The sequence below is a fragment of the Notothenia rossii genome (genome assembly GCF_949606895.1).
Source record: "Notothenia rossii genome assembly, chromosome: 8".
In the NCBI taxonomy this organism is placed as follows: domain Eukaryota; kingdom Metazoa; phylum Chordata; class Actinopteri; order Perciformes; family Nototheniidae; genus Notothenia; species Notothenia rossii.
In genome coordinates, this window is record NC_136906.1 from 7971051 (window position 1) to 7984800 (window position 13750).

The 13750-nt window shown below is 41.8% G+C and overlaps 1 protein-coding gene across 5 annotated transcripts in view; it reads left to right on the plus strand.

Moving 5' to 3' along the window:
- LOC307015664 (protein shisa-9) overlaps positions 1–13750 on the plus strand; it is a 125474-nt gene that overhangs the window by 56262 nt on the left and 55462 nt on the right. For 3 of the 5 annotated variants that reach the window (XM_079644434.1, XM_079644433.1, XM_079644435.1), the window contains one exon: positions 3299–3421. The exons of the other annotated variants lie outside the window; for them this stretch is intronic. In XM_079644434.1, coding sequence (XP_079500560.1) covers positions 3299–3421 — 123 coding nt within the window. The remainder of the gene's footprint in view (positions 1–3298; positions 3422–13750) is intronic. 5 annotated transcript variants of the gene reach the window in all.

Sequence of the window (13750 nt, forward strand, 5' to 3'; positions counted from 1 at the left end):
CACAATATAGACCAGATAAAACAGTCTCAAACGCATATTTTAGATTTATGGAGTATATTAGCGCTGCATAGTTTATCTTATTTGTTAGACTAGTGTAACATTAAAACAGCAAGAAGGATGTTCTTTTTAGAAATCTAAACATGTGTTCAAATACCATGAATAAGGTATAATGGTGCTGGTCCCGGACTACAAAAAAGATGACAAAGAATTTTAACAAAACCTCTCTCGAAAATAATCGCACCATGGTCCTTTTCATATATTATTCAAAGACAATGAGAATCGTGTTGGAAAAAGTATTATTATTATTACATTATTGCAATGGCCTTTAGTTGTTTTGATCCCCGTTGTGTTGCCCTAGAATAGATTAAATCAACTATAACGATATTTTCTACCAAAGACCTCGATGAAATGTGACGATATTGTGACCATTATAGGTCATTTGATCTGTCGTGTGTAAAGACAAATAATACATATTGTGATTTGAATATAACAATTTATCAATCTTTAGTCTTGTATCACAATTCCAGTATCAACATATTGCCCAGCCCTAGTTTTACTGCACAAACAGAGGGTTTGAAGAGGAGGTGTGGAATAAATTATGGGCGGTTTTAAGATAAAGGCAAACATTTGAAAGAAAGGTCAGATGGAAGGAAAGGAAAGGACGAGAAAATCCCTGAAGAGTCGTCGGGCAGAGTGCTGGAAATCATAAGAAGAGAGAGACAGAGAGTGATTATGTAAAAGTGAGAGATGGAGAGGGTATCAGGCGGTGGGATGTAAATAAGAAAGTGTGGCGGGGAAGAAGGAGCGAGAGCAGAGCAGATGGCAGGGAAAGCAGAGCGGGAAGGAGAGGGGAAATGTGGGAATGCGAGACACTCTCCCGGATCACTTATAGCTGACACAGCCCTGCCCACATAATGAAGCAGTGACTGCACAGAGCTGAACAAAGCAATCCTCCTTCCTTTGTTTCCTCCAATGACTGTGAGCACAATCAGCACAACGGCCGGGCCTCTGCCAGCGAGGTGTTCCCACAACTGCCTGAGCATCCCTGTGATACAATATTAAAGCGGGAAGACCTCTAACAAAGTTGAGAGGAATCTTCTGAGGAAACACGTTTTAGAGTGCGTGATAAATAAAACAGAAAAAAAAATGCATAAACAGGGCCGCAGCTAACATTGAGGACACGTCTTCTTTTTGTATCTGGGGCAACCTTCAACTCTACAATACACATCAACAATCAATATACAGTACACCTCGTTTCATAAACTCATTCAAGGATTTAGTGAGTGAAAATACTTCGGTTTTAATCAGGGCCGTCCCTGGCCAACATGAGGCCCCACGCAGTCAGCATGATCGGCCTGTCGGGAGGGACGGCCCTGGTTTGAATACCATCTAGGACTTGGACTTTAGTTTTTCTGGCTATAGATAATTAAAAGGAAGGAGCCATGCTATTGCCATGTCTCAAAAAGGCAACGTCTGTGTGCCGATTTTACTAGACGGAAATATCTATAATGAAAAAACGAATTATGAAATCTCTGTGGTGTCCAAGTAATACATTTCACTTTTGCTTTAGCCGGTATCAGTTCTGTTTTTTTGTTTGTGAAATGCCTCAACAAGTATTGGATGTATGCCATGAACATTTTGTGTCATGTTTCCTGCTTGATTAATTGTTATAACTTTTATGATCCCTTTTGTTCCTGCAAAACAAATGACATTCTCATCAGTCTCAGCTTTACTTTGTGTGCGTGCTAATTAGCAGATGTTTAAGATGCTAGCTACATGGTAAACATCAGCATGATAGCATAGTGACTGTGAGCATGCTGTTAGCCTAATGCAAGCAACACGAAGGTTGGAAGTTCCAGTATGAAATGTCCAACCTTCAAGCATGACAGGTGCATGAGGCCAAATGTAAACAAAAACATGGTTCACCGTGTGTCGTTTCTTATAGAGTGTACACCAGCAGCTTTCACAGTTTTTTAGGCAATTTTATGAATATATTTTGTACAAATATAACTTTCAGAGATTTTTTTGTGACTAGCTACCCTTGGTGTTATATTCTGTTGGTATCAAATCACATTCAGAACATGTTTACCATAAACACGTTTCAATTTTCAATTTCAATGTAAGCAAATGTGCTTTATGTTGCGTTTTAGTTGGTGGTTTACCATCCACACTGGCGCTTACATTGTTGTGTGTCGCCAGTAAAATGCTTCTTAGTCGGTAGATTATTTTTTCCAGATTTTACAAGAAGGAACTTTTAGTGGCCGGTCCATTTTCCATTTACTAATAAGACGTCAAACATTTTGATGTTCTCTGGATAGCAGCATAGGTACAATCACTCAAAGCATGGTCGTAAACAAAGGTTTGTTGGACACTATGTGCCATGCATTATCCATATAAATAATCCATTAAAGATTGCAGTGTTTCTCAGTTCGCTAAGTAATACATAGAGAAATGTGATCGAGCCACTGTAAATGAACCATTAGATTCCTCACTTATTAGCCGCTTAACACATGAACCATTACCATTGTAATACCATATATGAGTTTTTACATTTATGATTAAATTCCACAAACCATTGCGACTTGTGCCCTAGTTTTAGTGCAACCTCCATTTAAACCCGTTGAATAATGATCCTTGGACTATCTCAATAACGCACGCAGTTCTCAGAGGTAACCTTCAAACAGACGCCGCCCCTTCGTTACAGAAGGAAGACATTCAGTGGAGCATATCTGAGCAGGGCGGACTCTTCTCCACTGGAGGTCTCTTCTGAGATAGGGAGGCATTTGCATTTATGGGGCATAATTTGCATGTTGCTGGTCTGCGAGAGAGGGAAAAGAGGCAGAGAAAATATAAACATCAGACGGGGAAGGGAGGTGGTGAAGGAAGGAGGGAATATACAAATCGGAGGGAAAAGAGAGTGTTTATTTGATGCAAAAAAGGGGAGAGGGTGGGAAACAGTAGAGGGGGGAGATGGGATCGGTGTGACATTGAAATCAAAACAAGGAAATGAGTACCATGGGAGCCTGCAGGACGGTGTTAAGTGAAAAGACGCACTATAGGCAAGGGGCTGGTGTGCATTTGTGTGTGTTAGCATGTGTGTGTGTGTGTGTGTGTGTGTGTGTGTGTGTGTGTGTGTGTGTGTGTGTGTGTGTGTGTGTGTGTGTGTGTGTGTGTGTGTGTGTGTGTGTGTGTGTGTGTGTGTGTGTGTGTGTGTGTGTGTGTGTGTGTGTGTGTGTGTGTGTGTGTGTGTGTGTGTTTGTTTGTTTACATCTGTGCGCCCTTGATTTCTTCACTACAGTGCCACATGGGGCCAGTGCCAATTATATCCGCACTGAGCTCGTCAACGACACCCATCCAGAGAGACAGAGAGAGGGAGACGGAGGGAAGGGAGGGAAACAGAGCAAATATGGTTTAAGAATATGTGAGTATATGTGTGTGTGTGTGTGTGTGTGTGTGTGTGTGTGTGTGTGTGTGTGTGTGTGTGTGTGTGTGTGTGTGTGTGTGTGTGTGTGTGTGTGTGTGTGTGTGTGTGTGTGTGTGTGTGTGTGTGTGTGTGTGTGTGTGTGTGTGTGTGTGTGTGTGTGTGTGTGTGTGCAATGTGTGTGTTCATACAAGCATGACCAAAACATGCCGTTCATACCGTTTGTACAGGTGGTCCACTTGTCTTCTAATCCAGTTATGTTCTTAACATCATGTCTGAACGAGAGACAGGACCACTGGTCGTCCTGCCAACCTGTCTGCTGCTGCATTATGGGAGTTTTTTTATCATAATTAACGTCATAAATGACTGATCCTGACCTCGCTGCCCTTGTGATAGCTACTGTGGCCTCAGAGCGACCCTCTATTGCCGGCTTCTGATTTCATTTAATATAGCAGAACAGAGCAGGTTGTATGGGATCACAGGAAGGTGTTTAAGCAGGCCTGGCAGCTGTAATAAATCAATACAGATGCCACTGCGTATATGCCTTAATATATTAAATGTAGCAGTCCACAGTTTCTACAGATGGCAGCTAATTTTTTATCCAAGAAAACTGAAGAGATAAATGTCTGAAAGTATCTTAATGGTATTTCTTTACCAGTTCTTTACCAAGTCGGTCTAATTATAACAATACCATGTTGTCCAGTACAATATCTCAACAACTGTGTGGTTAATTGCTGTGGCAGTTTTTACAGTCATTCATGGTCCCCAGAGGATGAATCCTATTGACTTAAGTTATCCCCTTACGTATTGTCATTAGACATATGTAGTTTCATTTGTGGTTTTAATTGAAATGTCTCAACAGCTATTGAAAATATTTGCCATTCATTACAGTCCACACATTCATGACCCCCACAGGATGAACCCTTATGACTCTGACGATCCCTTAACTTCTCAAATACAGCCATCACCAAGCTATGTTTGCTTTTCGACAATGAACAACTGTTTATCTAACGGAGCCGTTTGCAATTTACGCTGGACATGAAAAGTTTGAAATGACTGATTTTATTGATGTTTTTCCTCTTCTGTCAGTAATTGCTATTTTAACATTAATACGATTTAGACAACAAATATATTATTTACACATGAAGTCGTTTTTGCTACAACAGCAGAATAATGAACTGCTTAAAACTTCTATCTAGTCAAGGTCCCCACAGTATTGCATGGGAGTGGAGATTATTTTTTCGAAACTTCAACATTTAATTTGTTTTCTAGGCCAGAAGAGCGTAAGTGACCCTTGATCATTTTTTAACCACAACGGTGCAATAGGGCTCTAAATATTTAGATAATGATTTCTGATTTGCTGATTTCTTCTATTCTTATTTGAGTCTTACTTAGAATATCTTTGTCCCTTTATTCACGTTCAGTTGTCAGTCTTGGTAAACTATTGTACCGTAGTTATTTTTGTTCTCCATAAACAAACCAAACCATTTGTACAATATAACATATTTTTCTAAAGAGGACTACCAACTCAAAGCATGAAACCGTTCAGAAATAAAGAGTTTCTGCCATCTGACAGACCATTGACTTGATTATTTACACACAGGCTGATTTGATTGTAGACAAGACTAGCGCTGCATCTCACTTCGGTTAAATGGATTCCTTGCGTCCCTCACTTGCGTCGTTTCCCTGCGACTAGTCCCTCCCACCAGGGAAGCATGGAGAGACGCAAGGAAACCAGGAGAAGCAGGGAAATTAGTTTTAAGAGCAATGGGACGTCGTTTGTGATGACGCCGCACAGCTGATCGCCTGACAGCAGCCAGATCAGTGCATTCGCTGCATCGTCCAATCAGTGAGCGATACACAGTAAGGGGGCGGGGCGAGTGTCTGAGAATTTCACTGGAGGATGGTCTGGTAGTTCCTCGATTATCGCTCCTCTGTTATCACTCCTTGATCCTCGATCCACCGGCAAAAATAAGGCCACTGGGACGGTACTCAAGATGGCGCAGACAAATCAACTTCCGGTGATACCGAGCCCGAGGAGCGAGGAAATGAAAAATAAGAGAAGTGAGACGCACCCTAGGTCTACAGCACACTGTAAACATTCTGCACTCTTTTAGTTTGCCATATTATCCTCCAGCATATCAACCCACATGTTGTTGAAACAGGTTTCAGTTTGGACCAAAGTAGCACATATTTGTAACTGTATGCTGCCACAGTGCTCAACCCTATTTGTTCCAATACTCCTCTGGGGACCATGAATATCAATGAACTCATCCTATTGCTGTTGAGATATTTTAGTCTGGACCAAACTGGCTGATGTCTTTCTACATATACTAACACAGTACTCAACACTATTTGATTTTAATAGATTGTATCATCTTCTCCAATGTCAGTACACATGTGTGTTCTCTTCTGTCTTGCCCTCTTTGATTTATACATATCTATACATAAGATCTTTGTTTCTTTTTCACATAAACCTCCCAAAGTTAATATTTTCTGACTAGGAGAGGAGAAAAACGAGTCTGTATTTCCCTTCTCTACATCAAATAGCTTCTCTCTTTCTCTCTCAGTGTTTTCCCCCCCCTCAGGCCAAACTATCTGTTTCCACCCAAACTCTACTGACACAGCCAAAAACACTCAACATCCAAAAACACCCAATTTAAATTTCTCAGTTAGAGTACAGAGAGAGGCAGATATTTTCATGAATTTCTTTTGATGATTTTCCGAGTCACTGGAACGTTTGACTTTCATTATCTTTGGATGATACCCATTTTGAATATCAAGTGATAGCTATCTGTCTTCTTAAGGCAGAACGGAAAGCTTCACTGATATACAGTTGGATTGAATTAACCCCCGCTGATTTTCAGGGTGGGTAAATCAGGTGTAAATCAGGCTGATAATCCTCTGGTGCAGGGATGGGCAACTGTGATGGTGGTGGGGGACACATAATTCATGTACTGGCCACCAGGGGGCCGCAGATTCACTTGGAACACACACACACAAATATTAATATTTGTAATTATTAACAAATATACTAAGTCTGACATCTTAATAGACATTTTACAATCTTTCAGAGAACATCCTCTAATAAGCTCACTAAACAAATATCAGTTCACAGAAATGTTATTTAATTTTTACAAGTGGCATGTTTGTATTGAACAGGGTATTTAACAGAGGAATACAACTGGTCCCATGTCATACTTTTCTGGTTATTACCCCTCCCCTTGTGTGTTATGAAGGTTTTTCTGCATGTAAACGGTCTGCAGAGTCAAAACCCTAAAAGTACACCCTGTAGCGAGTAAAACTCTAACACAGAAAATACCTCCCCAAAACGTCTCGTTGGAGATACGTCACTGCCCATTGATTCTTCCGGGTAACTCATGATGTCATGCGTTTCCCGGAACCAAATGGACCAATCCGTGGAGCCGTTACGTTACGTCCGCGGAGCCGTTACGTTAAGCCCCCGCTGATTGGTCCAAATTGACCAATCCACGGACTTCCTCACACACACACTCAGTGCAGGCAGCTCTGCTGATCTCTCCTCCCTGGCTGCAGGCTAATAACAGACAGTTGGGATCGCGGCAAAATTCTCTCTGCAGACCCATTCTCACAGCGTTTATCAACCTTTTTCTTACTCAATATCAAGCCACACTTACGGCCCGTCCACACTACAGCTTCGAAAGCTTCAAAAACGGTTTCCAACGCGTCTGCCCATTCACTTTGAATGGGGTGACGTCACGTTGCCTCGCTTTTCGCCGAACTGAATTGTGGGTAGCAGAGCGGAGCTTTCCTGGCGTTTCAGGCTGCAAAAGTTGAGCAATGTTCAACTTTTGAAGCTTCTGAAGCTTTCGGTGGAAGCGTCAGCCAATCAAATCATAGGCCAGTACAAGCTCTAGCCAATCAAACCGCTGCTAGTGTGTCAGGGGCGGGAGATTCATGTGATTGGTTGTTGGTCGAGCTTCAGACACGCCCGCCGGCAAGCTTTTTTTGAAGCTGTAGTGTGGACGGGCCGTTATTGTTTTTACTTCGGCTGTGACTTTGTGTGTGCTCAGGGTGAGTTTGGCTGTGTTTTGCTGTGTATCGCTAAAAAAAAAAAAACACACCTCCACGGAGCTCAGCGCGATTCACAACGTCACAGGGAGGGTGGGGGCTGGAGCTATTGGAGCAACAACGAGCCGTTAAAGGCAGAGAGTGGAATTCAGTGAATACACGTAGTTTACAGAGATGCTGTATGAGAAACCAAAGTGAGTTTGGAAAATTGCACAATATAAATATATTCTAGTAGACCTCAACAATGGAATTATGATCAGTGGAAATGGCCATGAAATGGGACCTTTAAACTATTGGAAAGCACGGAAAATGTGTGTGTATTGAGATTAACCATTAAGATGACATAAACATGAAGTCATAAACACTAATCCAGACATTAGTTGTCTAACTTGAACCTAAGACACTTGTAGTCTCTGCTGACGAACAATAAGGGGAATGTGAACACAGACACCTGTCAGCCCGCACTCTGCTCTTCCGTAGCGCCGCTCCTCCTCCCTCCCGCTGAAATTATGAATGAAAAGCGTATAGTAATCATAGATAACACGGCAGGGTCCGTGACAGTTTGTTTTCATCTGATTTCAAATAAACAAAGTCTTGGTTTTTAGAATATTAAACTTGTTTCGCCAAATTCAGATAATAAATACAACTTTGAAGCTTCTAAAGGCATGATTACAAGCGGCAATTTAACGTCACAGCAGGCATAACAACAGCCGGTGTTTCTTGTGAGTGTTGCCCCGGGAAACAAACACAATACACACAAACGCGTCACAGATTATTTTTGCGGTATTTGAAATCATGTAAGCAGTTCGCGACGTAACTAGGAGTCTAGTGGACGGTATCAGTACTTTTTTTTCCCCGCATGCTGCCAGCGGACCGCCATTTACCCATCCCTGCTCTAGTCAGTGCATCGCTAGCTTTACTTTCTATCTCTTTTTCCGTCTTCCAGTTCTCTCTCATGAGCCGCCGATCTCTTCATCCTCTGGCCTCTTTCTGCTCACAGCCCAACTTCCCTCGAGGTCTCGCTCCCTCCCTCTCTTTCCACTCTTTCTGTCATCTCTCAGTGCCCTCCACTTCTATCTCCTCTCTTTCTCTCCCTCTCTAAATCTTAGCCCGGGTGTCTGAGTGCACACTGAGCCGTCTGATCCCTTGTTTTATCACTGAACTCCTAAAGTCACCCAGAAAATGATCACAGAGCTGCAATAAATAGACCTGATGTTCCTTTTGGTGTTTAAAGAAGTTCAAGGGTTGGATTGCACTTCAGTTGAGAGCAAACTTTTAGGGACCAAACCGAGAGGAAACAGGATGAAAATACAATACAATAAAGAACGTTAAGATAATGAATTCAAACTAAATGCTTGTGTCACATGAATATAAAGAAATTGAAGTTAGATCTAAAGTCAAATAAAGAAAAATGACACTAGAAACAAACAGAAAAAACATTGCTTTAAATCATTGATTAAGAAACAGGCTGTCCGCGGGGTCTTAAAAAGTATTAAAAGTTGATAAATAAATGTAGCGAAAATGAAGGCTATTAAAAAGTATTAAAAGGCATTTTCCAAGGTATTACATTTTGTAGCTTGTTTTCAATAAGTATATCAATTGTCCAAAGAGGTTGTATTCTACAGTGTGCCTGAATAGGCACATTCACACCGCAGTACTTTTCCCACAAAGGTCCATCAGAACTTAGTTCATGAGAACTCATTAGTTCTCATGAACTAAGTATAGATCGCGTTCACACCGGAATAAGTCCCTGGGGGTGGATTAGGCAAATGAAGCCGCTGACGTCAGTTCTTCTTCTTCTGCTTTGGGTTTACTGGCAGGCCGCAAACCACTTCACGGCGTATACTGCCACCCGAAGTCCGCGGCCGGAAGTCCCCGGAGTTGGGGACTGGCTTCAATAGAAGCTGCTGGGACTCCCAGCAGCTTCTACTGAAGCCTTCTGAGTAAATCGGCAGAACGCCGACACCTCCTCATCTCCACCATAATAAAATGGCAGCTTCACAACTCTTTTTGGGAGTTTTACGGGGCGTAGTTTGCAATCCGCCCAGCCAATCAGACATAGGAACCTTTTTCTCCCACGAAAGTACCTGCTCTCTAGCAGGGACGGACACAGGGGTAAAAAAGGTTGTCATGAACTAAGTTTAGTTTGGGCTCTTTTTAGTGTGAACGCGACATTTTGGAACTATATCGGAACCAAAGTGGGAAAAGTACTGCGGTGTGAACGTACCTAATGTAATTATTGCGTAGGTGTGTAGTGTGATTCTGTGTACGGTAGTTTATTTATGGCATCCCGTTGGATTTTGACGTCATCTGAACAGGACATCGCACGCTCACTGCTCGATAGCGCGTGAAGGTCCGTTTACGCTTATCGTTATGGGGAAATGCAAGTCTGCGTCCAAATGGTTGGAAGATAAGGAGGAAGGACAATCAATACTGTATATAGTGAATGTGAGGTAAAGTGTTTCGCTAATGTAACCGGTTAAAACTCCAAGTGGCGATGAGGTCTGGAAATGTATGGAAAGGGTCTTAAAAAAGGTATTACATTTGACTTCAGGATTCCTGCATATACCCTGAGAAAGTAAAATGGTTCAAAAAGCGAGCGCATGGATGGTGCTGCTCTAATTGTCCTAGTTCTGTGAAGATCCGTCCCCGCTGCTGAAAGTCGACCAACTCACAGAGGAGGAGGAGTATTCAGAACAGGCTTATTATTAAGCCAGGGCAGCGACAGATTACGGCTTTACTGAGCCGCCAAAACAATGACTCCGTCTGACAAACTGAGAGACAGTCAGGCAGACAGAAGGTCAGGGATTTGAGGGGAAATAGTGGCTGATCAACAGGAACAAGAATGATTCAAACACAGTTTACGGGATTCACACCAAGAGCCTCAATCTACAAACCCTAAACCTCATGTCATTGATTTATTTGATTAACAGAGAGTGATCATATTAATAAACATTGCTGTAATGCTCTAGTTAGCCAAGAGGCTTTTTGTCATCTGTGGACACCTTAAAGCTCATTATAATATTTCAAAAAGTGATTAACTTAATTTAAAACATGAGAAAAAGAGGCTTACAGTACAGTACAGGACATATAGTTTTAATATAGCGGAGATGATACACAACATTCATGAGGGTCCATCCTCTATGGACTGTGAATTTAAAGGATGTACTCAAAGTAAGAAACATTTAAAGTACTCTTTTCGTGTTGGCCCATTTCAGAAACAAATATTTATTAGATAATGATGTTTTATTCATTGATGCATTAATGTTGCATCTGGTAAATGAAATCTGGTAAATGACATTTTTATTTGCCTCATATCTTCTTAATTTCCTTGAGGAATCAATCCAGTCTGTTCTTAATGTTTAATAGTACATCATTAAATATTAGTTGATTGTTAAATGGATAATCAATCCGAATCTGAAAACGTCAAAGTATGTTAAGCAGTAAAATAATTGTTGTGGAATATGTATCTATTAATTGTAGTAGAGTACAAGTTTAAAGAATCAGAAAATGGAAATACTACCTCAACATTCTCTTAAATACAGTATTTCAGTACATTTACAACGGTACTTTCCTGCTCTGACTCCAACCAGTGAATTGCACGGATATATACAAATCTGAACACACAGCAACCAATGATACATTCAACTGAGTATTTTCTTCTGATTGATCGTATAAGTAATGATTGGCTGTATACAATCTGTAGATCTCTTTATGCTGCACTCAGGATCATGTCATATGACTCTCTGTGGGCTTGTTTGGTTGAAGTTCACACACGGAGCCCCCTGCAGCTCTGTAGAGGACGTCCTTAAATGTATACAGCATGCATAAGGGAAAAGAGTGTCTTCAGGCGTATCTGTGCTGTTATTTACACGCGTGCATGAAGAGTGAGTGTGTTTGCATGTTTGTGTGTGTGTGTGTGTGTGTGTGTGTGTGTGTGTGTGTGTGTGTGTGTGTGTGTGTGTGTGTGTGTGCGCGTGTGCGTGTGCGTGTGCGCGTGTGTGTGTGTGTGCATTCATTGATCCAGTGTGGTGCGGGGGTGGTTTTCTCACAGTCATTTGAAGGACACCAGACCCCGCTCTGCAGCCCCACACGCCAAGCAGTCATGACAGCCCCCCTACACACACACACACACACACACACACACACACACACACACACACACACACACACACACACACACACACACACACACACACACACACACACACACCGTAATGACAGCAATTGTAGGTGGCACAGTCAGACGATTTCATAAATTGCAGCTCAATGGAGACAAATGACGCCAGTCATTCGCGAGATATTTTCATTGTGTACCGTTTTATTGCGTGGGGGTTGTGTTTCACGCAAGAGAGTGTGTGTGTTTCCATGTGTGTGTGTGTGTGTGTGTGTGTTTCCATATGTGTGTATTGGGGATTGCAAGAGGGGCTAAGGGCTCTGTCTGTGACCTCTGCCTCCAGCCATCACACAAATTAACCACTATGGATTGACACATTTGTACACATTTTGACCTTAAAAAGAAACTGTATACTGTATATATATGTGTGTGTGTGTGTGTGTGTGTGTGTGTGTGTGTGTGTGTGTGTGTGTGTGTGTGTGTGTGTGTGTGTGTGTGTGTGTGTGTGTGTGTGTGAGCAGAAGCATGTACATCCATGTGATTTCATGTAATTGTGTGTAATGTGTTTTTCCTGTCCCTGTCTGCATCAATAAGCTATAAGGTCACCATGAATACCCATGGATGAAGTCAAGCAAAAGAGCCACTGTTCTTTTTATTCTTGTCGGGTGTCATGTGACACATTTGAAGAGGATGTTTTTTTTCCCACCGTGCATGGGTACAAAAGCACTTAGCCGTCCTCAATGTGCGAGGCAGAGGGTGGCATTTATATATGAGTAAGGAGCAATGAGGCAGTTCAAAGGGAGAATGTGGATTTCCATGGCTGAGAAGAGTGTGTGAGTGTGTGTGTGTATTGGTGAGAGTGTCTGTTGGATGCTGATAGGAGCCGCGCTGAGCCCCTGAGTGAGGTGCAGTGCGTGGCTATACATTAAACGGCCAGGATTAGCCCCAACTGCTGCAGGCTCACTGATAGTATTACTGTTATGGAGCGGAGGGGAGGGATCGGAGTCCATTTTGGCTCTGTTATTCTGTAATAATGAGGCATAACCCCTCTTATAGAGGACTCAATGGTTTCCTGGTTAATGCATCAAGCCAAGGGTAGCACTTGTGCTGACTAGCAGAGAGAGGGATGACGGAGGGGGGGGGGGGGGAGTGTGAAAGAGAGCGTGGAGCACTCAAAATCTGCCAGCAAAGGAGAACATTTACAGGATAAAACAGACCATTTCTTATTATTAACTCTGTTGTGATTTTGGTTTGGTTTGTTGGATTGATTATACATCTGTCAGCAGGATTACAGAAAAAATACCAGAAATGTTTTCATTAAACTTGATGGAAAGGTGTAGCATGAGCCATAAGAGTAACATGTGGAGCAGATCTAAGTCAAGGGGCTGATACACACATGTTTTAACTTTTTGGAAACTGCCTTAACGACACCCCTTTGAGGGAGTATAATGTTATCTATACAAATGTTGTTGTTTGCTAAAATTAAGTAACGTTTTTGCAGTCATCAGTATTTTTATAAACAGTTTTTGTCTGAAATTCTGGATTCAATGCAGCGCCACGGCAACAAAAACACAAACAATTGAAACACCAATATTACGGTACACGTCTAGGGCTTTTATTCTGAAAGGATAGCATGAAAGGAGGGGATTTGATATGCAATGCCTCTTGCGTTTTGTTTGACTGAAACACACAACAGGCTCAAGTTTGACCTTAAAGCTTACACAAATGCATTGTTAGTTGTACACATTTTTTTAATATGACATTCAAGCTGTAAAGGATACACTTACAGTGGGCCAGAAAACTCCCTGTGTTTAGGTTGTACTTTTTTGTTCAACATTTGGTACATTTTGAACCTGCCATTTTTAAGTGTTTCACAATATAAATAGAAGACTATCAGACACAAAGACAACCTGTACTGTGATGTGATTGGACGGTGATACAGATCTGCAGATACAGAACAGCAATGCTATTTTGGGATTTTTCAGGCATATCTAAGTTAATCGTCTTTTGCTCTGCACACTGTTCTGTCATGTTCAACGCGAGTCATTTCCCACAATCAAACCAGCAATCTTGTAAAAGCGCAAGCCTACGATTACAAGCTTCAGAGATGATATCAGATGAAGGGAACGTGTCTTCTAGAAACCTTGTATCTCTTTAAGGTG